The sequence below is a fragment of the Balaenoptera ricei genome, chromosome 2 (genome assembly GCF_028023285.1).
Source record: "Balaenoptera ricei isolate mBalRic1 chromosome 2, mBalRic1.hap2, whole genome shotgun sequence".
Classification (NCBI taxonomy): domain Eukaryota; kingdom Metazoa; phylum Chordata; class Mammalia; order Artiodactyla; family Balaenopteridae; genus Balaenoptera; species Balaenoptera ricei.
Window position 1 is genome coordinate 96,996,970 of NC_082640.1, and position 27,589 is coordinate 97,024,558.

The following is a 27,589-nucleotide window of genomic DNA, read 5'->3' on the forward strand; positions in this document are numbered from 1 at the left end:
CTTTTGACCTATTACTTTTAATTCAGTCTATGCAATAAAAAATGAAATTTAACCACAAGAGCTTTTCAGTTTTCCCTGGCCCAATTATTTTTCTCATTAACTTTGCTTTTGTACTCCCTTTCACCCTTGCTCTACCATATTTATAGATAATATTTTTATGATAGAATGTCTCCATCAAGACTTACTCATGTTTTATGGGTAGTTGAAAGATCTATTAAAGGCAATTGAAGGACAGTTAACATTAGCCTCCAACATGGAAATCACTGACAAACTATTTTCAATATTGTGTGAAAATAGTGACCAAGAAAGAACAGTGATCAGGAGATAGCTGTTAATGGTAGACAAGGGCTGCCTGACCAACAAGGCCCATGTGAAAGCTGAAGTTGAGACAGTGCTGTAAACTCTGGGCCCTGGGCCTGGGGCTGCATCAGCCCAGGGGAAGAGTTCTCTTTCTCTTATTAAACCACTCAGAGGAGTTGCCTTTTAAAAATTATCACAAAGGTGCTAGGTGTGCTACCAGTGGCCATTTGTGAGATTTACTGAATGACCATCCTCTGTTCTAAAATTTACCTTCAAATATTGGAAAAGCCATTGCCAGCATTGGACATGTGGTTGTTTTATAGAGTAATAGGGCATCAGTTATAGCTGAAGACTGAAGAAAGAAGGATGGCACTTCCAGCACACCTCTTCTTGGTGGCCTTTTGTCTTCACACCAGGGTACATTCACTGCAGTTATTCTAGTAAGAATGGACTTTTTTTCCTGCATCTTCCTCAAGACCTTGAAATATCACAGAGAGAATCTCCACAATTGTGAAAACTAATTCATTTTTTTTTTTTTCCTGAGAAAGGGAAATAGATCTCTTCACTGCAGCATGTGGAGGATATGTAAGAAACACCAAATCAGAATGGTGTCTAAAGTCAAATTTAGATACCAGGACAAAGGCACAAATGCCTGGGTCCTTTGTTTCTTACGACTGTGCATAGAGTTTTCTCCTTGAGAAGAGGAAACCATGGAACAAAGGTCAGGGGTAGGAAGATGAAGAGTGTCTAGCCTGTGATGGACACTCAAAGAAGGAAGAGGCATGGTTAGTAAAAGAGATACATCGGCATCCTCAGTGATAGGACAGAAAGGATGGGTATGCAGCAGGTGACCATGGCAGCTGGGCAGAGACTAGCGCAAAAGAGAGGGAAGGAAACAGGAACTTGGGTAGAGAAAACCATATTGATGGATAAAGAGGCAAAGGATATAGAAACAAATTAATCAGCAAGCACAGACAGTCCTTAGCTGCTGATAAGACAAACAACAGCAAGAAGAATTCACCTACAAGAAGTAGGTGACTGATCTGTGCCCAGCATTGAGCCAGGGCTTATAGAAAATCCAAAGTCAGTAGGGGACACTGTGACTGTGCTCTAGACAACAGTAAGTGGTCCTGTACTTGCAGAGCGCTGGCAGGCTCTGGCCTGTTGCTAAGTGGCACATACTAGGGAATCACTGGACCTGCTGTGTTATGAAAGAGAATGCATTCCCACCAATTAGAGCTATAAGATGAGCCCTTTTGATCACATCACTGCAAAAGCCAAGAGGCAGCGACTTAGGAATTAAAATTCTTCAAGTGAAATGTGGAAGGCAACCAGAGATTACCACATGACAGTTCACTTCATATCAGAATGTTAATTCCATTTACCAAGGAGGATGATAAATCTGTTCTTAATTTTTCTTAACTGTTTGTAACTGTAGAAATACAGGAATGAAAGGCATTAGTGGTATATATGATGTAAGGAAATACTACATAGTAATAATCCAGGTTAACCCTCTCAATTATAGCTTTCTTATCACAGTTAAGATGTTTCATAAAGCTGTTTTAACTGACCCATAACATTGGAGGAATCATGAATACCCTCAAACTATATGAAGTTCGAGGTTGCCATTTGGTCAGTAAGAATGCATCTTAAATCTGGATGATTTTCAGTTAGTTATTAAGCTCATCTGGGATAACAATGAATCAAAAGGAGGGAAGAGCAAGAAGGCTCAAGGAATATGGAATTGCAATCCATGAAGAACTGCAGGAGGAAGGAGAAATGATGGTCAACAGAAATGAGAAGAGGTCCAAGAGTCCAGCAAGGACCTAAGCCATACTGAGACCTTCGTGTCTCCCTCTACTCTAACCCTTGGAGACCCCATTCCACACCAAATCAAATGTATTAAACTGCATCTAGATGCAACAGTAAATATGATTTTGGACTGTAAACAATGGAAAATATTTTATAATTGCTAAGTCATTGCTCTAAGTACTTTATAATTGGCTATGATTTTCAGACAATCTTCTTACACCTCTGGGAACTCCTTTTAAGATCTACCTACAAATTGTTTTCAAGTATCATGGAGTTGACAAATTTAACAATCAATGAAGTTAAAACGATGTTGTTTTGAAGACATTTAAACAATTATTTCAATGCTTTTCATTTAAAAATTTTGGAACCAATACATTTTCTTGCCAGGCTTCAGATAGTTTTAGAGACCCCCTTTAGGGGCTCTAATAGGCTTCCCATTCAGGATGCCCCACCAGTAATGTAAAAACTTACCCTGACTGCTCAGGTCAGAATTGTCTGAGCTTGTGCTTCCTGTTACTCTTGCCACCGTAGAAACCAATAACATGAAGGGCAATTCTAAAATGTTAACTAATGGTGTTTCAACAATTCTTCCTCTCAAGCTCATCTTCACCTTCAAACCTTTTCCTTCCATTAGAACGTGATAGCTCTGTGTCAAGATTATTTGAAATCCCTTTTTATTATATCCTATCAGGAGTCACTGCAGTAAATCCATAACAGTTTTACCTTCTAATAATCAACACAGAAGAGGAGAGAGTACCACGAATAAACAATGGATCTTGTTAAATATTTCATACCTTTCTTTGTTTGGCTTAATGTTGATGTCACCAATGACATGGATGTCTGCAAATTTTATCCTAAATTTGCTCAGGAGGGAAGCCATTCTGAAAATATAAGAGCGAAACACTTCATCATTGCATATTTAGCTATTTTCAATCAAAGAGTTTTCATTTCATGTCTTATTTCAGCTTAGACTTTGGACAAAGGCTTTGGTTAGTGTTTGATTTTCATTACAGTACTTGATGAATACAGATAAATGTGGACCAAGTTATTCCATTGAAGGCAAAGAGAAATTTCTGTAGGTGCAGTCGCTGGAAACAGCAAACCCAGCTCTGCATTCATGTTTCAAGGAAGATAATGTGGAGCTGTCCACTCTTCCTTATCATTTGGGGAAAAGAGAGCAAGTTCCAATACTTATTGACTATTATGGATAATTTTTATAGAGTTACTGACAAACTACTGACAAACTAATAATTATTATATATTACATCATTATAGATTAAAGGTTTTTTCCCCTAGAAACTGAAAATTTTGATATAATTTCAAAGTTACAAAAAAGTTACAAGAATAGTGCAAAGAAAGCTCAGATTCACCAATTGTTTATATTTTGCCCCATTTGATCTGTCATTCTCTTTTTCTCTTTTTCTATCTACATCTGTCTATCTATATAATTTTTGCTTGCTGGCTTTCTACCTCCTACCTATTTTCCATTTTAAAATAAGTTGCAGATATCAGGCCCCTTTACCTCTAAATACTTCAGTGGGTATTTCCTAAGAACAAGGACATTCTCTTTCATAAACAGAGTACAGTTTTTGAAATCAGGAAATTTAACACTGATGCCCTACTACCATCTAATCCACCAGCCATTTTCAAATTTTATCACTTGTCCCAATAAGGTACTAGAGGCTTTAAGAAAATATAAATTATTATAGACCTCATGTTAGTTTCCATTTTAGTATGACTCTCTTTACGAGGAATTAAATATTTTTAATACCTTTCTAAGAGGGGGGAGAAAATGTGAAAAACTACTGAATAAGAGCCAGTCATTATTTTGTGATTTCTGGAAGTAGCAGCTCCAGGAAGGGCTAGGACTTAGGCATGTCATGAGGGACCAAGTGCCGCCAAAGGTCATTCTCCAGATTTCCGCCAGAGACCTTTGGATGCACCACACTCTCGGCATGCTTGTTGCTCTCACAACTACAGATCAACTCTCCATGACTAAAGTAATAAGAAAGACACAGACTTACACCGTGGGACTTATTTATTTTTTTAATTAGAAGAGCTATCAACAGTCATCCATTTAAACACTTTCACACTACAAGTGAAAAACTGGGGACCCAGATATGTGCAGTGACTGTTGCGAATTCCTGCAGCTTGTTGGTGGCAGAGTTGTGGCTTGGACCAGATGCAGTCTCTCTGTTCTCTTCTAAGTGTGCTGTGCTAGAGTGACTGCTGTGAATTAATAGGTTTGAATCTCCCAGAAGAAACTATTGGACACAAATGCCTTCAGGCTCTTCCTTTCTTGGATGCATTTACGAGTCAGAACAAAATAAACATTATACAAGATAATGATACTCTCATTCAAGATTTGAGATGAGGCTTCTGTGCCAAATGCTTGTTGGAAGCATTTGTGGAAGGGGATAAAAGGACTGAAGACAATGATTAGAAAAATTACACAGATAATTTACTGACCAGAAACAAGTAAGCTTGAGGCCTATCATGGTGACTTTGTCTTTAAATTTATTGTGCCTCAAAGATGCTTACAATTCTTAAAATTAAAGCATTAAAACAGCAAACATCCAAACACAGGAGTGATAAATTACTTACGTAATTTTTTCTTCTTCAATGCGATTGATCTTCCCTCCGACATAGATTCTTAATTTACAGTCTCTCCATTTTTTTCTGAGAGTCAAGATATAGGGGATAAGGAGTGTTAACCCTAACAACAAAAAAAGAGTAGATTATGACAAAAGAATGAGCATATCCAACTGAAAGGAAATGAGTAGCTTCATATCTTTAGTCTTTCCCACACTCATAGCTCCTGCATAATTTAAATCTTTGGAGAACACGGAAATGTTATTCTTTAACTGATATCATTTCATATACGTTCCCATGCAGTTTGTTAAATTTATCAACATAGAAATTCTGCTCCCTAGTGTATATTCTGGAATTTTTTACCTCCATCATCAAACAACCACCAAACATCAATTGTGCCTTTTCCTTGCTTCTTTTTAAATTGGGTGCTGGCTTCCACCAGTTTCTGGTTGATCTCCCCCACATGCATCGACTGGATTGTGTTAATGCTGCTGTCTGTAATGAAAGAGAAAGTAGTACATCCATTTGTCTTTTGAGGAAAGAAGCAAAATAACTTTCTGATAAATCTCTTCAGGAAAATAGAGGAAGGGTCATGAATTTGTAAGTGTTTTTTATACTTATGGGTAAATATTGAGTCCTATCCTCCAAAAAAGGAGAGATAAAGGTCAAATTCCACAATAATTTAGAACACCTTCAATAGTTCAGAAAAACTTGATATTGATCTTATGATTACAGTTTTCATTATAAAGCAGCAGATTTTTTTTTCAGATCCTTAGTAATCTCTCTCAGAGCAGAACTATTATTCAGACAGGTAACAATGCTAAATTATCTGATACGAAAGCCAAAATATCCCGATTTTTCCAAATTTCAGGTATAACGCAACTTATATTTTCAGATGTACTTAAAAGTAGAACATGTGGTTATTGGTTTTCTAGAGATAAGCAGAAGAATCAGAAGTACTCCTTCACTAGACAATTTGTTCATTTGAGCGCAATTTTGGTGTAAATTCCATCAATGTCTGGATTATAAACGTTGCCAGGGACCATGAGCATCTTGACTCTCTATGACCCTTTGGTCCTAATGTGGGCCTGGCTTACTCTTCTGTTTTCTCTTCAAGGAATCTGTGACTCTAAGGTAAAGCCATTTGAGCTATTTGAATCTCTGTGAATGAGATGAAAAAGCCAGGAAATATGATTAAAAATACCTTTTCTTGAGTTATAGTTAAGAGTGTACATAAAGTACTTTAAAAAAAATTTTTAATGCAATTTCCACCCTAACATGGACACAGCAAAAGTGTACCAGGGAACTAGGGCAGTGTTTGCTCAGAACCGTTGTTCCTATTTCCCAGTAGGGGTTTCTTTCCTACTCCATATATATTATTTCTCATTTCCACATCTTTGAAAGTTGCGATTTCATTGCTCTATTTCAAAGCGATGGTGTCAGCATAGTGCTTAGAGTAGAGCTGACAGCCTCTTCAGAGCTTCCTGTCTGATCTAAGAGGTTCTGAGGATGCTTTGTTCCGTCTTTTGTTGTTTTCATGTTTGGGCCTGTCGGTTCTGAAGCAATTATCTCATATTGTTTGTATCTCCCTAGGACCGCTAAGGGAGAAAGTTAAATATCTTTACAAAACGGACCAAACTCTGCCCCCACTTACATGCAAATCAAAGCATCCAGAGGACTGCGTATGAGTGCCTGGAGGCAGAGTTGGTCCCAACTCAGAAGAGTCGTCAGCTAACAAAGGCCTGGAGCAGTGAAGGGGCCTACTTCAGAGCTGTGTTTGAAAATTTAGGTGTTGGAAACAAAACATAACATAATCTTGCTTTTCTGAACAATGAGACATGTTGACTTTCAGAGGTGTACATTTTTGCCCAAAGTATTGCGATGCAGAAACAGCGTTCTAGAATAAATGAGTCCCACTTTCACTAATAAGGACCTTAATTCTTCCCTCCTCCCCATCAGAGAACAGTATGGGTTATGACTTCTGAATTTTCCATTGCTTTTCAGATTGTACCATTGCATAGTGCAGATTCAATGGATAGTTAATTCTTCTCATGGGTACACGAAATAATTGAAAAGGAAAGAAGATAGTAGTTAGTATCCAGATGGTCTTATTCTAATATTTACACCCTGAAAGACCTCATGTAACTCCAACTTTGGATTCAAACACATCATTTTTCTAGAAAATGTCCTTTTAAGGGGACAAAGGCACAGTAGGTTCTCCCCTAGTCCATGGAATGTTCCTGGCACCCAAGGGTACCTCTAGTGTTTGAAGAGGGGAAATGTTTGGATTTCCTATAATTCTATGTAAATATATAAAAATGTTGTATTACAGGTTAAATTTAGTCCTTGGGTCACAGTAGGAAAATAAGCAAACAGAACCAAACCTTTTCCAGGGTAGGAGACAACCTCTTTGAAGGGCCTCTTTGAAAGGTTGGCTCTTATTAACCTAGACCAGCAGCTAAGTCTCAATTTGGATCTTGCTACTTGACTTGGAGACCCTGCCAGAGAAATGATCTTTCCTGGGCCTTACACCAGTGAATGACTTCAGTAACTACATAGGATTATTTGTGCATGAAAGAAAAAAATGTTAACATTCTAATTTTCTACCAGCAGAGGTCGCTGTGGACCTCATTAAACTCAAACCGGCAGCGTTTCTGGAAAGAAAGCAATTTTCAAAAAAATCAGTTATTTGAATCACCTGTTTATTAAACTTATAACAAGGTCTCATTCTGTGGTCCTCCATTTCTGGAATGTATACTGAACATTCAGAGATAAGTATACCATTCAGCCAAAATCTGCAGGTAATTAGTGTCAATGAAGTTCCAAGTCCGGAATTCTGGTTTGTGATAGAGATGCATTTTTGAAATTAGAATTCTATCTGGATCCCTTATTTACCTGTACCCGTCGACTTTCAATCTCCTGAAATGTCTGCAAGGTGTGCGTGAGGTGTGTGGGTGTAGATAAACCAGTTTGGGGGCTGGGTCACGAATTTCTGTCCCCTTTATATCTTAACTAAGAATTTTCTATTTTATGACGTTCCATCTGCTTAAGCACGGTATGACTCCCAAACCAAATATTATTTTAAAACAAAGTTTTTACAGTAAGATGGTACAAAGGGGTGAATGTTGTTGATAAATGACAATAGCTTCTACCTTTTAGCCATACTATCTTCTCTTAAGGAAATATCTTTCAGTCCTTACCTACACTCAATGCCCCCAACGTCTTAGATGCTGACTACTGACCCCTATAGAGACTCAAGTCGTGGCTCGTCTTGTAATCTTTCCTGTAAATTTTAAAGGCACTTACCTTTCTTGGGAGTTGGCTTAGTAATGTTCAGCTTGCCAGCTTTTTTAAACAAGCCTCTGAGGCCTCCACTTTCTTCTTCGCATTCATTATCTTTGATAGTGGCTTCCAAAGCCAGTCTCTCCTGTTCTAATTTCTCTAATTCATCTGATGAAAGAAGACAAAATCACTTACTCTGCTCAGAGCAACGAAGTTTCTAGGAACAATCTTATTAACGATTTTAATATTAAAAATGGTGTCTATGCAATTAAATCATTATTTATACATAATATGATTTTTCTGAATGATTATTAAAATAACGTATATCACTAAATTGTATTCAGAAAGTAACAACCAGCTCAGAAAAATGACTCTATGTGTTGTTATAATACATGAAGACACTGGGTTTTTTATGTGTGAGGGCAAGGGAGGCTATTTAATGCCATCTTTATTTACTACTGGCAACACAAAATACCAGATCCACTGTAATAAGATCTTGTACACCGAAAGCTACTGATTTACTGACCTAAGCTACTGGGCCAGATATTTTACAACTGGGAGTGACAAAAATTACGGAAGTATACTGGGTGTATATCAGGCACAGAGCAATGCATCCTGAATTGAAACATAAAACTAGAGAACAAGAATTAAGGAAAGAGAACCATATCTAATAATAAACCCTGTGGGCTCCAAGTACAAATTACAGTGAAAAATATCCACCACCAACAATTCTTTCCAAGAAGGAAAATACTTTCTGGAGTGAGTGACCAAAGCAAAAGAAATAAAAGCTGAGGTTTCTGTGTGCCTGTCAGAATCCACATTGCTAAAAAGGGCCTCATGACACTGGAGTCTGGAATAAGAGTCAAGCTGTGCCAAATGTCCTGTCCAGGGTTTAGACCTACTATCCAAGCTTTTATGTTGCGTTTAGCTGCCTTTTATCTTTTTTGGATTCTGATTGTGACGGAAAATTCCTAGCTGCTATGTAATCATTGCATCCCTCTCTGACCTTAACCTGTGCTGAATCAGGGTAAATAAGACTTTAAAGGCAATCATATGGCTGTGTTAAAGAATGATGGGCATTCTTGCTTACAGTCGTAAGGTGGCACTCTTGTCAGAGTCCCTCATCTTCTTGCCTACTAAAGACAGAGCCTTAGAAAATGAGCCAGGTTCCGAGGAAGAGAGTAGAAAACCTAGATTCAGTGTCACGAAACACAGGTAGGGCTACTGTAAATGTCAACCCTCGGAGCCTGTTGCCTTATCTATCTGGGAAGTGAAGCTATACAAACTCTAGATTTATCAATTTTGTACTAACTAAATCTGTCAGGCCAGTCACATCCCTAGATGGTGCTGTTATTCAGCTACACAGAATTGTCTGGCCCCTTTCCAGGTGCTAGCAATTAATCTTTTGCCAGTGGCATGAGATTTAAGGTCAAATCACCCATGTGATTTCCCCAAAGCTTCAAAGGTTCTCAAGACCAGCAAGCAGCTATAGAAAATCTAAGAAATCAGATAGATGGTATTAAAGCTTAGACAGGAGTTGCTTACCCCTGACTTTCAAAAGGTGAACACGAGCTGCATTGCACTGGGGGTCATAACCTATTACAGCTCTGCTCCTGGCTTTATGTGACATTGGGCAAGTCATTTACTTTTCCTATGCCTCTGATTTCCTATCTGTGAAATGGAAAATTGTAACCCTTCACCTTTCCCACCCTCCTAGCGTTGCAAAAAAGAATAAACAGCTCCTGAATAGTGCTTTGTTGCTCCTTAGAGAACAAAGCAATGAGTGCATTTCTATAGGCAGTGTATTGATGCAACTTCTGGAAATCGGCTTAGTCATGCAAAGCAAATCAAGTATTTTGAGAAGGCTGGGAGTTATTTTAGAATTTAATATTTATTGTACACTCTTGGGTGCCAGGGACTGTGCTGCATATTATTCATTCCCAAACAACTCTGAGAAAGTTACTATTATTATCCTCATTTTGTAGATGAAGAAACTGAGGCTCAGAAAGTTTAAGTAATTTGTCTGATGTCACCCAGCAAATAACAGGGTTCCTGTGCAAAGAAGTCTGCTTGACTCCAAATTCTGTATGCTCTCCTCTATGAAGACCTTCTGCTGTTGGCTTATTGCTATTATTTCAGAGTTGTTTTTATTAACCTCCAACTCTTTATCCTCAGATGAACCTAAACACTCAGGCACATGGTGTAATGCCAAGTTAATTCCCCAAAACTGTGGTCCCCTCAAAATTGTCATTTTAAAGAGAAGACTCTAAGGATATGGGTACATATGACAGGCTGCGCCAGAAAAGCAGCATCACTGTTCTGGCTGATGGGTCACTAGCTATTACCCATTCTGTGGGTTGTTGCAGGGGTCAGCTATGGGGTCACTCGTTCTTTGCAGTCCTCTGGAAGGCACGTATTTGTGAGCTGCTTTGGGGGCAACTGCAAGGGTTACACTGGCGAGGGGGTTCTTTTACTTTTCTTTTTTTAGCATACCTTGTGATTAGCCACTACTTGCCATGTTCTTTGTCCTCTAATTTGGACAAAGGAGGAAAAATAAATAAATCCTCCTTTGTAAGGATTCAGCTGGCTGAGTGAACCGGGAGCTGCTCCAATAATTTGCTCAAAGGTATGTACAAAGCCTATCCTGGACAGGGCAAACTGCAAAATCCCAGGCCTGAGAGACAAAACTAGACTTTGTGTGAATGAGTCAGATTCAGCAGTTCCCTCAAAGACGACAGAGACAGAGGGTGACAGAGTCAATTCTAAAGGCTAAAATCTGCCTGCTTGGACATCTTGGATTTTCAGATCCACACGGTGGTATGACCACTCACAGTGATTTTGCAAATTCTTATTAAAGCGAATTCTTAATTATTCACTTTGTAGGTGATCTAAGGCCTCCTTCTGTGCACTCCCTCCTTTTCTCTTTTCAGTGCTAGGTAGAAGTGACATTTTGATTATCTATTCTCCTGAATTAGCTATCTGACCTACCGTTTGCCTCTGTTTGCATGAGAAATCATGAGTAGACTTTGTCCAAACATTTCTTTCAGCTGGAGTACTGGCTAGCTGACTTGCAAAAGTGTACCATTAATCACAGGAGAGATAAGGCAAGGGAGTTAGGAATGGATAGATGTAAACTGATTTCCACGAGGCTGACTGAAAACTACTCATTTCTTTACTGTTTCCACCACCACCACCACACACTGTGATGTTCAGGATTCACAATGCCCTTTCCAATAGTATTTTATTTCATCCCAGCACCAATACTGGGATGCAGGCAGAGCTAGTAGCATTCTCCTCGTTCTCCCCATTTTACTGTGAAGGAAACTTGGGTTCAGACTATTCAAGTGATTTGTCCGAGGTTGCATAGCTAGTGACTCAGGTCTTCTGTTTCCAATTCTAGTGTTCATCCTCCTACCGTCGTTCATCAGTGATATGCTCTGACTGCCAACACCTGTCTATTGAAAAAATACCCAGTATGCATTTTTTGAAAAAACCATCCTCAAATTTCTGTCAGAGAAATTTCTGTAACACTCCATATTTCCATAATATTCTTCCTCAACCTTTATTCCACTAACTATAACTATGTGACATGGAATAGAGTTTTAAGAGACATGTCTGTTATAACCCCACTAAGTCTGCAAACTCCTGGAGGGTAGCTTATGTCATATTTCATTACCCCCATTTACTGAAAGTTTATTTTGTTTGAGGTACAATGCCAAATACTTTGCAGCCATCATATCCTTTAATCCAAGCAACAAATCTGTGAGGTAGGTACTATAATTATTCCCATTTGGATAACTGAGTTTGAACCCAGGCCTGTCTGATTCCAAAACCTATGCTTAGGCTTCCCAGACTCCCTCTTACATTCTTAGTTGTGCCCCTGCCTTGCTAGTGCTCACCACCATAATCACTCAAGAATAGTTTGTTGAAATAAAAGAACAGCTCAGTTCTATTCCCTACAGTTCAATACATTTGACAGCATTAACTCTATAAAGGAAGAAAAACATGTGAACTGTTGTCAGGGGTGGGAGTGTGTACAGTATGTATGTATGTAAGGGGGGTTGGTACAAAAGACAATGTTTGAAAGAAGTAGAGTTAATGCTATAGACAGAGTTATAAAAAGAGGGGCTGATAGCAGCTGATGGTACAAACCAGGCTGGAATGTGACAGAAGGTAGGACAGGTGGGATTAATCTGAAGAATGCGAGGCAAGGAAAGGGCCCCTTACCCTGGAAAGCGCCACCACCTGGGCATCTGGTGGGACTCTGAATCTTGCATATTAGTTTCATATTATATCACATTTACAAAGCCACATAGCTAGGGAGAGAGAGTAAAAGCCTGCCCTTCTCTCATGCCAAGATTAAGAGGATCCCAGAGGTTCTAATGACGGAAGAAAAAGCTTAGACTTTTTGGATCTATCAGTTGAGAGTGAGTTTCTGAGTCTTCATATGTTCCCCAAAACAGCTCTCATTGGAAAAAACAAAGAGTGAATCCTGAGCTGTATCCTCATGCAAATGCCAAAACCACTTGAACAGTAGTTTATTTTCTAGTCCTTTATAAACTGATTGCATGATAACCAACTGGAGTGACTATTTTGAAATTCAGTTTAGTTGTCAAGATTGCCTCGAATGGTCTATTTCCAGTCTTTTTTTTTTTCTTTTTTAGCAATGTCTTTTAGAAATAGGCAGGAGTCTACACATTGCAGTTCAGTCTGAATCTGAAAGATAGCGAATAGTCAAATATCTGACAACAGAAGAGAGAGCAGGGAAAGCCACCGAGGAATCACGTATCCTCCAACTTCACAGCATGCTTTTTCTTTATTAATTATTAAATTATGATTCTTTCTTGATCAATCAACTCAAAGCTGTAAATGCTCACTTGAATCAATGTGCCGTACCCCAGGTGAAGTCTAGTTGAATTGAAGGCAGGAAGGAATCCTGCAGTAGTTGCCTTCCAATCAAGTAATTATTTACTACACTGCCATCTGTCTTTATTTTGCTAAGCCACTCTATCAGACACAGCAGAACCCTCGTGCTCTGAGATGGTCATAAATCGTGCAGTACTTACATGGAACACTTGACCGCAGTATATTGCGAATCACGTTTCATCACGTTATTTCCTACCAGTACAATTTGGACTCTATGTTGTAGTTGGCAAACTTGCTAAATACCCGTGGGAAGTGAACAATATGAAATACTGCATTTTTTTGTGTTGTCAGGCAATAAACTAATTTCTTAAGAGAAACTATCAGCCATCAGTACTGGATGAGTTGCTGCACTATACAAGTAATAATGCTATGAGCATCAATCTTATTTACATAAAAAGTTATTCTCCTCACATAAGCCTGAGACACAGTATAGAAATAATTGTCATTAGCTGGTAAATCACCTATAAAGTTGATTTCTATTCACTGCTTTATTAACTACAGTATATGGGCACTCTGAATTGCTAATATTTCCTTTAAATTATAATCTGTGATGACACTGTGGTATCTGTTTTGGAAAAGCTATAATGATTATCATTAACATACTGTAATGCAATACTTAAGATTTATCAGGCTCTTATTAAGCCCTATATTATAGCATAATACAATGAAATGCAAGCTTATTTCTTCCAATTCAAAATCTAATATGAGGGTTGTGTCATAAATTACGTAACTTCAAAACAATGCATGGAAATGTGGGGTAAAGTTAATTTCTATCATTATGCTGTTGTTTTTCTGCATGTTCATGTATTTGTGTAACGCTGTTTTTTCATTTACTCTAGATAATTGGTACTTATAATTATTTTATTAGCATCCTACTGCATTTTCCCTTTCTTGACTAAGAAGCAAAAATATTTCAAACATCAAAGTTGATATAAATTAGATACATCCCTTGGGAAATTAAAAGGGGATGCAGTTCACTGCCAGGATTCTTTCAGAAACATACAGAATTTGCTTGCTGTATTGCTTTATAGAACTAAATTGACGGTGCATTTTGGCAGATGGAGCAGCGAGGGGTGGGAGCTACATCACATCTTTCAGCTTGAAGAGATCAACATACAAAACAAATGCAAATGTATAATTTAATACAAATTGTATTTTGCGTTCTCATTTTTTTAGATGGAAAAACAGTACAGCACAAAAGGCCGAAAAATTAAAATAAAATGTAGAAGGTTAACAGAACAGGTCTCTTCATATTAGGTTCTTGTGATTGTCCTCGACATCATGTCTATCTCACCACAGTCAGGCAGCCTCTATGCTGCGTTTTTGAAGGAATACCCTTGTTCCATTCCCATCTCTCGTATTTTACCAGTGCTTCTCATTATGTAAGTCATTTCCTCTCTAGCTCTCCTTTTAGAAAGGTAGAATAGAGGCTTCAAACAGACATAGGTTTGAATATTAGCTCTACTAATTACTAGCACTGTGAATCTTAGGGAAGCCTCAATTTTATTAGCTGTAAAATGGGGACAATGATTGTATTTTCCTTATAGGGTAGTTGGGATGATAACTGTTACACGTGAACATGAAGCATAACACATGGCACATAATAAGTGCTCAAAAATTTGAGCTACTGTTGCTACAGTGTATTAAGTTCTACTAGGAAGGAATATAAATGAATCATGAACACCATGTAGAATTAGTATATCTGACCTGGAGATATAAAGGGTCCATGAAAAAGAAAAGGGGCATAAAAAAGGAAGGCCGAAGGCACCAAAGATAACCTTTATATTGCAATTTTGCATAGGATGGACTGTACTCTCAGTTTTATTTTTTAAAGCTCTTCATACAAAATCATAGAGTATACATATCAGATAGTGGTTCTCCATCGTTTACAAGTGCTTGATTTCTAATTTCTTCTTTCTCCTCTTCCCTTGCAAGAAAAGAATTGTTGCATCACAAAAATTCACCTAATTCACTCATGTTCCCTTCTGTTAGGATGGAGACAATCGTGAAATGCCCAAATAGAATCTGAACCCATTAGGCACCTGCACTGTCAAATCTCTTGCAGGCTTTTCCTTTCTGTGAACCTATCCGGCAAAACCCTGATCCTCTTTACCCTGGAGACCAAGTGCCGCTAGAGAAAAAGCAGACAGCTAGCAAAATTGCTCCAACTACATAGAAAGAATTGAGACTATTGTGCATGATCTTCCTCAATTTACCACTCTTACAAATCCACAGACCTCTTCATCAATCCTCCCCTCTTCACTCTAATTTTAGAAGATGAAGCATTTTTCTTCTGTGTTAGGCCAACTCTTTCATTCATGCCCTTCCCTGGATTCTTCCTGTTCCTCCAGGGTCTTACTCCATGGTCATCTCTTTCTTTACCCTCATCTTCAATCTCTCCTACTCTCCTGAGCCCATCTTTTTGAGCCTGGAAACAAGCCTTTCTCCCATTCTAAGGTGTATAGGTCTCCCTGTAGGAAACCTCCTCAACCTCATTCCTCTCCTTAACTTCCAGACTTCTCATATGGTGGGCCACATCCACATTCCCTGCCTCATCATCGCGTATTCTCTCCTTAACCTACTGCATTCTGGATTCTGCCAACACCGGTCTACAGAAATTGTTCTAAGATCATCTGTGCCATGTCAATTATATTTCATTTGCAATTTTACTGGTATTTTTTGCTGCATTTGGCAATGCTGATAATTCTTCTCATTCTGAGCACTCTGCTCCCGACTTCCATGACAACACAGACTCCTGGTTCCTTTACTTCTCTGGCCGCTCCTTCCCTGCTCCTCCTTGGGGACCCTTTTCCTATGCCTTGGGGCTCTTGACTATACATACTTTCGGGGTTATATTTTCCAGTGTCACAGTTTCAGTTTTCACCTTAATTATGATGCCTCTTGTCTTAATTTGGTGGGGCTGTCATAACACATACCATAGACTGGACAGAACACAACCGAAATTTATTTTCTTGCAGTTCTGGAGACTAGAAGTCCAATGTCAAGGTGTTGGCAGGGTTGGTTTCATTCTGAGGCCTCTCTCCTTGGTTTGTAGATGGCCATCTTCTCCCTTTGTCTTCACATGATCTTTCCTCTGTGCTTGTCTGTGTCCTATCTCCTCTTTTCATAAGGACTCCATTCATATGGGATTAGGACCAAACCTACTGATCTCATTTTACCTTCCTTACTTCTTTAAAGGCCCTGTCTCTAAATACAGTCACATTCTGAGGTTAGGACCACAACATACGCATTCTGGAGGACACAATTTGACCCAAAACATCTAAATCGACATCTCCAGCTCAGATTTCTCCTTTAAGACCAGGACTGTCTAAATGCCTATTGGACAGTTCTGGTAGGATTTCCCACAGGACCTTGTTTAAAACTGAACCAGACATCTCTTCATTAAACCTGCTCTTCCTCTTGTGTTTCCCATTTCCATTGGTAGCACCACCGTTCATTGTCAGCCAAGGAATATTTTTTCACTCCTGCCTCTCCCATACCCCACACATCCTATCAAACCTAAAATGCTGCTCTTTGTGCCTCCAAAGTACTCTGTCCTTTTCTCTCCATCCCCTGAGAGAGGCTGCTCTAGTCCAGGCTGTCACCTTCTGTGGCTTCGATTATTACAAAAATCTTTTTGATTTGTGTTTCTGTCTCTACTCTAGTCCTCTTCACGTCCGTGCCTCATGTAACTGAAAGAGTATGAGCTCTAAAACTCAAATTTCACCATATTATTCCCTCACTTAAATCTCTTCAGCAGTTCCTCATTGTCTATAGAATATGGCCCACAATTTTTAATATGACAAATGAGCCTTTTAAAATCAGGATCTTATATCAGCAGCTTCATATTTCGCTATTTCACTATTGTCTACTTCATAATTTTTTTTTTTTTTTTTTTTAAGGGAGCTTCCCGGACCAGAGCTGGGACCCATGTCCCCTGCATTGGCAGGCGAATTCTTAACCACTGCGCCACCAGGGAAGCCCCATACTTTTCACTTCAGTTACACGAGTCTGCTTTCGGTTGCCCATATACCCCATTCCTCCACATTCCTGTGTCTTCACATCTTTGCTAATGCTCTCCTCTTTGCCAGGAGTGCTGTTGCTCAAACTCTCATTTTTCTCTCTCCCAACATTGCCTGGTTAACTCCTACTCATCCACTAGATCTAAAATCAAAGGTAATTTCCTCCAGGAAGCCTTTTGGAGTTAAGTGCCCCTTTTCTCTTTCCCATAATACCCTATTATCACACTAACAGTACACCCATTTTCATCATGGGGCTGTGAGTGTCTTGAGATTACAGACTCTTATTAGTCTTAGTCTACCCAGCGCTGGCATATACACCATGCCTGGTACACAAGAGGTACCTTTTGTTTTAGTGTCATCTTGTCAGTGGACTCTATTGTGAAGTTTAGCTAAAGAGATAAGTAATGGATTAGAGTTCTATCTTAATATTTTAGCGACTCTTTAGGTGTGTCCTTCACTCCATACACGAGAGGATGTGTTTAAACTCTAAGACTAAACAAGTAGTATATGGAATCCTCTACAGGGAAAAAGCAGAATCACTAAACTGAATTAGCGTTTCTGCCTCTGACTTAGATTGGTGATTCACAGCATGATACATTCAGGCTCATTTCCATGTTAGCTACAAACCAGATCATAGACTCTTAAAAACAAAATACATGGTTTTCTGAGGAAACAATCTTCGTTTTCTGAAACATCTTGCAAAAATCAATTTGGCAGTTTATTTTACCAAAGGTATTTATTTTTAGTGATGCTAGCTTTGTGGTTTTGTGACGAGAAGAATAATTGATATCTGCCCTGAATGATTCTATATTTTTGGTTAGCAGGACAAAGGCCACTTGCATTAGCAATGAGGAAAACACTGGGAAAGTGTACACACCTCGTGTCAGCACAAGAACGTTAGCTGCACTGTTGGGGATTTTGTCTGTATTGGGTACTGTGCTATCCCCAGAACCTAGAACAATGCCAGGCAGGGAGTAGGTGCTCAATGAATATCTATTGGTTGAACAAAGAAAACACATACCTTGCACCTGAAGAACCTGGGAGATGTCAAACCCTTGGCTGATTCTGACTATGACAACACCAATCTCAAAATCAAACGCATCACTGAAAGTGGAAGCAAATTGGTTAGTGATTTAAATGACTCCTTTAATCCTCAAGATTTGGACTAATACTGAACTTGCTTCTAGGATTTTAATGTAATTAAACTACAAAAATTCACTTTCAAACATAGCCAGGAGCTGATAGCCTTTTCTGTTTGTTTGTTTTCCCTTGATGTCTTTTAAAAATGTATTTTGAGTAAAGGTAACTAACTCTTATTCAAACAATACCATCAACTAGAATTTTGATTAAGATTAGAATTTTGATTATTTAAAATACTTGATTCTTTTCTAATGTAAACAAAACAATTGCTGAAATATTTAGAACAGAAGTTTCAAGGCTGCAAAGAGCCTTTGAAATTATCAGTCAAACCTCTTACCCATTGAGGAGGAATCCTACAACATTTTGGACATCAAGTTCCCAGTTAAAAACGTCTCCAGTTCCTCTAGGGAACTTTTATCATTGACTTTGGAGAGACCATTTGAAGCAACACTTTTTCATGGCAACTCTATCCTGTTGAAATTGGCAGTTGTGCCTTCTCTAAACCCAACCCGATGGAATTAGATTATCTAGAAGGGAAAGAAAGCCTTGCTCTTTTAACTGTGTTCTCGCAGAACATTTTTTCTTTGCCCTTAAATATTTGGCAAACTGATTAGTACTTTGAGTTCATTTGAAATATTCTCCTTGGGAGTTCCTTTGTTCAATCATTTATGGATTGAACGAATCCCAAGGAACCTTTCCGTTCGGTTGTCCTTTCCCAGAAATAATGCAGTTTGTGATTGTCTCACGATATGCAAACAAGTCTCTAGCCAAAGTAAACCTGAATTTTCAAATAGTGGTATAAATAAGTTCAGTATAATATGAATATCCATTCAAAATTTGAACCGTAAGTGAACTTCACTTAAAAAAATAGATCCATTCTAGCAAAAGTGCCACAAGGTAAATTTCTGATAAATCTTGTTTGAGGTGTCCTTGATTATAAAAAGTAGACAGTGTGTTCCACAAAAAATATCTGGATTCTGCGTTAGGCAGAATAATTGTGGATCCCCAAAGGCATCCACATTCTAATCCCTGGAACCTATGAATATGTTACTTTACATGGCAGAAAGGACTTTGCAGATGTGATTAGGTTAAGGACCATGAGATGGGGAGACTATCTATCCTGGATAATGTGGGTGGGCCCAGTGTAATCACAAGGGTCCTTAAAAGTGAAATTGGGAGGCAGAAGAGGAGGTCAGAATAATGTGGTGTGAGAAGGACTTGACCCATCAAGAGCATTGCGGATGGAGGCAGGGGCCATGAGCAGTGGGCAGCCTCTAGAACCTAGAAAAGGCAAGCCCAGGAATTCTCTCCTAGAGCCTCCAGAAGGGAAAACAGCTCAGCCCATACCTTGATTCCAGCTCAGGAAGTTAATGTCTGAGCTTTTTTATAAAATTGAAGTATAGTTGATTTACAATGTTTTATTTGTTTCTGGTGTACAGTAAAGTGATTCAGTTATATATATATTCTTTTTCATATTCTTTTCCATTATGGTTTATTAGAGGATATTGAATATAGTTCCCTGTGCTATCCAGGAGGACCTTGTTGTTTATCTATTTTATAAATAGTAGTTTGTATCTACTAGTACCAAACTCCTAATTTATCCCTCCCTCACCCCCTTTCCCCTTTGGTAAACCTAAGTTTGTTTTCTAAGTCCATGAGTCTGTCTGTTTTGTAAATACGTTCATTTGTATCATATTTTAGATTCCACATATAAGTGATATCATATGGTATTTGTCTTTCTCTTTCTGAGTCTCAGACTTTTAACCTATGTATTTGTAAGCTAACACATTTGTGTTGTTTTAAGTCATTAAGTTTGAGGTAATTTTTTATGGCAGCCCATGGAAACTAATACAATTATTTTAATTAAAATTAAACCATACTTAAGAATATTACAGAAATTTAAAATCTTTTAGTCAAAGAAAAATGGTAAAATATCGTACTATTGTAGTGATACCCCTTTATGTTAATAATAATACTGTGCTTTACATCATAAAACAGAACAGAACGAAAAAGTTAGAAAGGGAAATACAACATGGATGTCTGATTGTCTTCCTTCTGTATTGACCCCAGTGCTGTTGTAATAAAGTCATTTAACTTCACCAAACCAGCTAAGTTTTATACTATTACAAATCTGAGCCACCTTAACACTGAACTTTATTACCAAGAAGACCAATCATTAATTTGGTATAAAAGCCAGAAGTCTCCTCAGCTTGATATTACTGGGTTTGATTATTTTGGTCCTTTGAATTTTTACAATGTTTTGGATGGTAGGGAGTTTGGAAGACGAACTCAGATAATTTTGTATCAACTGATGGACTCTTTGACTGAAGATTCACATATTTCTTCCTATTTGCTCCACCCTTTTTTGTTCCCAAAGGTGAGGACAACATTTTACTGAAGAATCTGGATGACAGAGTGTGGATCTAATCCATTTCTAAGAATGTCTAGTCAGCAACTGAGTGTGATTTAAAATATATCAAAATGCTGTTTGCTAACCCTGGCAAAATTCTGTCCCTGATCACCTGGTTTAGCCTTAACCTACTGAACTTAGACCACCAGCAGGAGCCAGATAGCAGCACGTGGCATCCAGCCTTTATATGTTTAGGGAACACAATTCAGGAGGATACATTTAATACATGGGTTCCCCAGGTTAAGAGGACTGTTAAGTGAATGTTTGGTCAGTAATGCATATAATTTCAGAAGATGAAAATTATTTTCTTATGCTTCTTTTTTTTTTTTTTTAAGGAACTCCTTTATTTACTTGTTTATTTATTTATTTTTGGCTGTGTTGGGTCTTCGTTTCTGTGCGAGGGCTTTCTCTAGTTGCGGCAAGCGGGGGCCACTCTTCATCGCGGTGCGCGGGCCTCTCACTATCGCGGCCTTTCTTGTTGCGGAGCACAGGCTCCAGACGCGCAGGCTCAGTAGTTGTGGCTCACGGGCCCAGTTGCTCCGCGGCATGTGGGATCTTCCCAGACCAGGGGTCAAACCCGTGTCCCCTGTATTGGCAGGCAGACTCTCAACCACTGCGCCATCAGGGAAGCCCCATGCTTCTTTTTAACAGAACTAATATTAGAATACTTTTGTTATGTTCCCTAAATCTCCCCCAAATAATGGTAAATGTGATGCTCATTCTAGCAGGGGCCAGAGGACAGATCCTGGTATAAGGAGCACTGCGTATATGCTTGCTTTGCAGGGATGAGTATTTCTTTCCTGTGTATTATGCACGTTTAAGGGCAGCCAGACCTCTCAGCACGTTCTCCACCCTGTGGTATGAAATCAGAGTGAAGTCAGAACCCAGACAGAGGAAATCTTCCATTTTCAGAGCTGTTGACACAAAAGACGGCTGTTAGGGGTAGCTAACATTGCCCCCCTTGAGACAAAGCTGGTTAAGTATGTTCAAGCCTGGAAGAAAGGCTCAATTTTCTAGAATGTCACTGAGGACACCCTGAGCTTCTCTGTACGTGTAGAATTGTTTTCTCTTACTCAAAAGAAGGAACCAAGCCAGGTAATACTTTGTGTATATATATACTTTTGGAGGTCGCATAGCATTGGGATCATTAAACTTCGAATTCAGTTGGTCCTGGGTCAGAATTCCAGCTTTGTCACTTATAAGACTCTGTCATTTTCTGCATTTTACTTAATTTTTTAAAATTAGTTAATTAATTAATTAATTTATTTATTTATTTATTGGCTGTGTTGGGTCTTCATTTCTGTGCGAGGGCTTTCTCTAGTTGCGGCGAGCGGGGGCCACTCTTCGTCGCAGTGCGCGGGCCTCTCACTATCGCGGCCTCTCTTGTTGCAGAGCACAGGCTCCAGACGCGCAGGCTCAGTAGTTGTGGCTCGCTCACGGGCCTAGTTGCTCCGCGGCATGTGGGATCTTCCCAGACCAGGGCTCGAACCCGTGTCCCCTGCATTGGCAGGCAGATTCTCAACCACTGCGCCACCAGGGAAGCCCCATTTTACTTAATTTTTAATGTCTGTGTCTCTACTTTAAAAATGGGAACAGTACTTCCCATTTGAAGTACTTACTTCAAACGCTTCTTGTGAGAATTAAGTGGGATAATTCACGTTAAGGACATTAGCCTGGCACCGGCTAGTCTTTTGAGGATTATCATTATTATCCATTTCCCAAGACTTCTTCAATTTTTAGATATTAGATGTCACATACCTTTTAAAACTCACTTTTTGTCTATAAACCAACACTGCTACATCAGCAAAGGGAGAGCTGAGGCTCTGGGGTAGTGAACTCATTATCCAAGGCTCGGGATAAGACAACGACTGAATTGAGCACACCAGTCAACCGAAGATCCAAGTGTTTTGAAAGAACAATTCCTTCCTTACCTAGCTGTCCTTTGCTTTTGCTCTTATAAATAGGTTTTAAGATTGTAGCTCTTAATATTTAGCTTTTTCTTTGACACCAAATTTCCCCAACCCTGCCTCCTCTGATGCTATGATTCCCTCAAGTTCTATTATACTGGCAATGTTTTCTCACTTTGGTGAAGAATTCAGAGTACCAGGGGAATGTCTTCTTCTCAGGCAATTTATTCTGTACAACAGTGTCAGTTATGTACTGCCCTGGTTAGTGCTTTATAAACAAGAGCACGTCTTGAAAGCCATCACTTACTGTATGATTCCCACGTAGTTTTCAATCTCTGTCAGGGGAGCCTTCCTCCAGTTTTTTTTATATCCGATCACCAGAGTGTTTGGTTTCATTCTTCCTAAGCCTGAGGCCTAAACAGAGGAGATAAACACATGGGCAATCCTTACCAGGCCAGGAAACTACCACTGCAAATGAAACATAATGTCCAAAAGAGCACTGAAGTAATGTTTGAAGATTCTGAAGATTAGATTACATTTTAGTGCATGTCCTTCATGCCTGTACTCAAGCATAAAATAGAAAGATTAGTTCTAAATCATCTCAGCCATAAATGGATTTTAGATGACAGAAATGAAGCTTTTCTAAATTAGCAGTCATTTGCATTTCTTCTGATACACTCATTAAAATGGTTCAGTAATTTAAAATCAAGTGAGGGTCGGCTTATCTGTTGGCATGCGTGTTGTAACTTAGTGGTTCAAAGCTCATTTCCACCTGCTGTATCCATAATGTCATTAGCAATAAAATCCATGTTTGGAAAGTTCTTATATAGAAGGATCGCTGAAACTTCTACTTACATTATTTATTGAAGAATAACTGAACTATGTTTCCAGAACCTAAATCTCTTACATGACAGCATCATGAATAGCCATCTTCCATATCAGAAGTTTCACTACCCCCATTAGATGACAGAATACGGCTTCCAGTTAATTAAATTTAATCCGGCAATATTACTGAGCACCTATTAATTGCAAAGTGCTGTGTTAGGTGCTGTGAGAGAGTAGTGAGGCATATTCTTTGGCCTGAAGGAACTTAGAATAAGGTTGAGGTGATGAGATATATAATAATTATAATTCAAGTACAAATGCAGTAGGAAATCATATGGAAGCATAAAGGAAGAAAATTTGAATTCCAGCTAAGGATTCATGAATGGTTTCATGGGAGAGGTGGCATTTGTTTTGGATCTTGCAGGTTGGTTAGATGTTGCCAAGTAAAGGTAAGGAGAGCAGTGGAAGTAAAGGAAGGATATTCTGGGTTATGGGAAGAGTGAAACAAATGATCAGAGGGGGTATTTTAGAGGGGACAGTAGCAAGTGGAAAGAGATAGGCATTGATGGAGGGTTCCTGGAATAAACTTTGCCTCCACCACATTTGGTGTATTGCCCTTAGAAATGTACAGGTAGCAGAACAGCTCCTTAGAGCTGTCATCTGGCCCCTGGCAGATGCACGGCAGTATGGATGTAGTCTTCTCCATGACTACAATTTGGGGATGTGGTCATTGATACCATAATTTCTTTATTCAAAATGCTGTAGTTCGATTTTTTAGTTTTTTAAGGAACCTCCATACTGTTCTCCATAGTGGCTGTATCAATTTACATTCCCACCAACAGTGCAAGAGTGTTCCCTTTTCTCCACACCCTCTCCAGCATTTATTGTTTCTAGATTTTTTGATGATGGCCATTCTGACCGGTGTGAGATGATACCTCATTGTAGTTTTGATTTTCTCTAATGATTAATGATGTTGAGCATTCTTTCATGTGTCTGTTGGCCATCTGTAGAACTACCATATGACCCAGCAATCCCACTACTGGGCATATACCCTGAGAAAACCATAATTCAAAAAGAGTCATGTACCAAAATGTTCATTGCAGCTCTGTTTACAATAGCCAGGACATGGAAGCAACCTAAGTGTCCATCATCAGATGAATGGATAAAGAAGATGTGGCACATATATACAATGGAATATTACTCAGCCATAAAAAGAAATGAAATGGAGGTATTTGTAATGAGGTGGATGGAGTTAGAGTCTGTCATACAGAGTGAAGTAAGTCAGAAAGAGAAAAACAGTATGCTAACACATATATATGGAATCTAAGGAAAAAAAAAAAAAAGGTCTTGAAGAACCTAGTGGCAAGACGGGAATAAAGACACAGACCTACTAGAGAATGGACTTGAGGATATGGGGAGGGGGAGGGGTGAGATGTGACAGGGTGAGAGAATGTCATGGACATATATACACTACCAAATGTAAAATAGATAGCTAGTGGGAAGCAGCCGCATAGCACAGGGAGATCAGCTCGGTGCTTTGTGACCACCTAGAGGGGTGGGATAGGGAGGGTGGGAGGGAGGGAGATGCAAGAGGGAAGAGATATGGGAACATATGTATATGTATAACTGATTCACTTTGTTATAAAGCAGAAACTAACACACCATTGTAAAGCAATTATACTCCAATAAAGATGTTAAAAAAAAAAAAATGCTGTAGTTGTCAGTGCTTCCCTTTAGTGCCACTCTGTCCTGCCCTTTTTGTCATGACCCCTCTGTACTCCACTATTTTTCTTTGAAGAAATTCAGGTGAACAAGCTTTATGCACTGTCGAAATTTTTTACAATTTCTTCTGGATTAGCATATGAATTGTTTCCCATACCAATGTCCTTTCACTCCCTCTTCTTATTTTGTGTCTGTCCTCTCATTCCTAGTTGAAGTTTATTATTTTACTAATCTTCCATGATAATTTTACATTAAATGTGTAACCTTCCCAACGTATTTAACCAAAGAGCTACTGAAAAGTAACTCACTACTGAAAGAAAAATCAGCATCTTGCAATGACACCTATTTCTGTGGTTTATCAAATTAAAAACAGATGAAAAGAGACTCATGGGGGTACTAGATCTTTCAGAAATGGTTTCTCTGCAGACAGAAATGCATCAAATAGTCTTACTCTCCAAAATATTACAATTTAATCAACATGTTTTCTTTCTTGCCTGTATAAGCCATCAGAGTTACCTGGAAGCAATCCTGAATTTTGACACTCCTGTAGGTGGCAATTCTGAAAGCTAAATACATCATTTAGTATATGTAGAATCAGGTTTTTCCAACCATATTAAAGCCCAAATTATTAGAAAGCCAAGCCCTATAATTTCTGAGTTTCTCTTGGATTGTTTTAGGATTCCCTGGCACTCTAAATTATGAAAATCAGAACTAGGGAAAGACTCTATATATTTATTATAGAAGGTGAGGAAAAAGGAAAGAATAAGGGAAAAAAGATGGAAGGACTGTGGGTTTTAGTGTTGAACCACAGATATTATTACATTTTATTTAACATTCTGGAAATAATTTAGGAGGAGAGGGAGATTTTATGCCCAGGATCACCAGGAATTTATTTAGTCCAGTCTTGCAGCTGCCCTCACACCATTTGCAAAAGAAGAAAGGAAAAGAATGCCTGACTTGAGCATTGCTATATTCAGTATGAGATGTAAAAATAGTTTGAAGTTTTAATAGGATCTTGAATGTCGTCAACGATCAGAACAAATTTGCATTTCAATAAGTATGGGGGACAGAATATATGCTGTTGGCCAAAGGCAACCTCATTTTCCATTTCCAGTGAATCACTCATAGTTCATTGTAATAGAACCTCTCTGCTTCTGTTTTAGCTTTGCCTATCCCCAGGAATTCAAAATGAATTCCTTAACCATCTGCATTGATCTCTGATGCTAGTCTGCCTAACTGGAGCCATTCCATTTGGGAGCTTCATTAAAATGGAGTGCTAAGTGTCTTTTGCCTCTGTACTCATTCCCTCAATGCCAGCCTTACCTGAAGGAGACTTCGGACACCATCCCTGAAACAATCTGCCGCCACTGCTGCATAAAAAGCCTTGATTTTGTTTTTTATAAGCCAGGCCTGCTTTTTTGCCATGCCACTGTTCATCTCTTTAACACACAGCTTGCGCGGTCCCTGTACGACACAATCAGATATTGGTTAGAAGCCCTGCTATTATACATCACACTGCTGTTGTTTTCTAAAGGACAAAAATAGCCAGCAATGCCCGCATTGAGTTAAGAAATGGGAAAGAGGGGAAAACACCTCACTAAACAGGATTCACAGAAATTCAACCTTCTGGAGAGGAGCTGGGTTGCTCACATTTTTCAATTTCCATGCAGAATGTCTAGATGTATTAGCACCTACTTAATTAACTGCCTCATGTCGAAAGAAAGAGCTGAGGGCATCATGGCACATGAGAAAAATACTGAAAATGTGATTGAAGAAGTTGAGGATAAATTCACAATCAACCTTCGACTCTATAGCGAGAGCCACATTTAGGAACACCAAGGAAATCTCAGCTAGAGCCCAGTTTCAAGAAATGTGACAGCACTCCTGGGAGCCAAAATATGGTGAGTTGCAAATCCTGGCAGGAACTACCACATCTTGACAATTCGATTAGGCCCATTCATTGCTTTTTGTGTATGGTGAAGACACCTTTGTACCACTTTTCCCTGTGTAATGTTGACATACTCCTATTTGAATTAACATTTCCCACTACTCAATGAAGTTGGTGGGATTAGAAATTCACATACCTATGACATAGGAAGAACAGATTAAGAGAGAAGGAGGCAGGTGTTGCAGCGGTAGATGAAGCATTTTATAATTTCAAGATTTGAGTTCTGGAAGCTCATTTTAATTAAGATTTCTGTTCCTGTTTCTTCTTCCTTAAATGTCCAAGCTAGCGCTAGTCTTTGCATGTTTCAAATCAATCCCAAAGGTATTTCTGATTATCTACCATGTGCCTGACAAAGGTAGAAATCTACTATTTTCCTGGGAAATTCTTTCAATTCATAGAGAGATTTGGTATTTTATTGAATTGTCTTAGATTTCTTACTAACCACCTCAGATCTTGGTAAAAAGCAGTGAGCAGGACTGGAATGGGGCTTAAGATTCTGCATTTCTAACAGACTCCCAGATGACACAGATGCTGCTCGTCCTCAGATCATGCCTGGAGTTGTAGTCTTAGAGGGTCTTGGATTGGAGAGAAAGGGCGTGGTGTGTATGAAAAAGATATCAGGTTTTGTGGTCAGACAGAACTTGGGTTCTAAATTTGGCCACTTTGGAGGTAGTTAATGATGTCTGAGCTTTGATAAGTTATT

The 27,589-nt window shown here is 38.9% G+C and overlaps 1 protein-coding gene and 1 long non-coding RNA gene across 9 annotated transcripts in view; one reads left to right on the top strand and one right to left on the bottom strand.

Moving 5' to 3' along the window:
- Window positions 1-27,589, top strand: part of LOC132359410 (uncharacterized) — an 86,284-nt gene that overhangs the window by 34,591 nt on the left and 24,104 nt on the right. The window contains exon 4 of one of the 2 annotated variants that reach the window (XR_009500840.1): window positions 16,815-17,294. The exons of the other annotated variant lie outside the window; for it this stretch is intronic. This is a non-coding gene — a long non-coding RNA (uncharacterized LOC132359410). Of the gene's footprint in view, window positions 1-16,814; window positions 17,295-27,589 lie in introns of those variants that run through there. 2 annotated transcript variants of the gene reach the window in all.
- Window positions 1-27,589, bottom strand: part of SLC12A1 (solute carrier family 12 member 1) — a 93,063-nt gene that overhangs the window by 6,921 nt on the left and 58,553 nt on the right. For all 7 annotated transcript variants that reach the window (XM_059913341.1, XM_059913346.1, XM_059913345.1 and 4 more), the window contains 7 exons: window positions 26,262-26,402; window positions 22,699-22,805; window positions 17,956-18,038; window positions 8,011-8,154; window positions 5,068-5,199; window positions 4,717-4,828; window positions 2,907-2,993 (listed from right to left, as the gene is read on the bottom strand). In XM_059913341.1, the coding sequence (XP_059769324.1) occupies window positions 2,907-2,993; window positions 4,717-4,828; window positions 5,068-5,199; window positions 8,011-8,154; window positions 17,956-18,038; window positions 22,699-22,805; window positions 26,262-26,402 (806 nt within the window). The remainder of the gene's footprint in view (window positions 1-2,906; window positions 2,994-4,716; window positions 4,829-5,067; window positions 5,200-8,010; window positions 8,155-17,955; window positions 18,039-22,698; window positions 22,806-26,261; window positions 26,403-27,589) is intronic.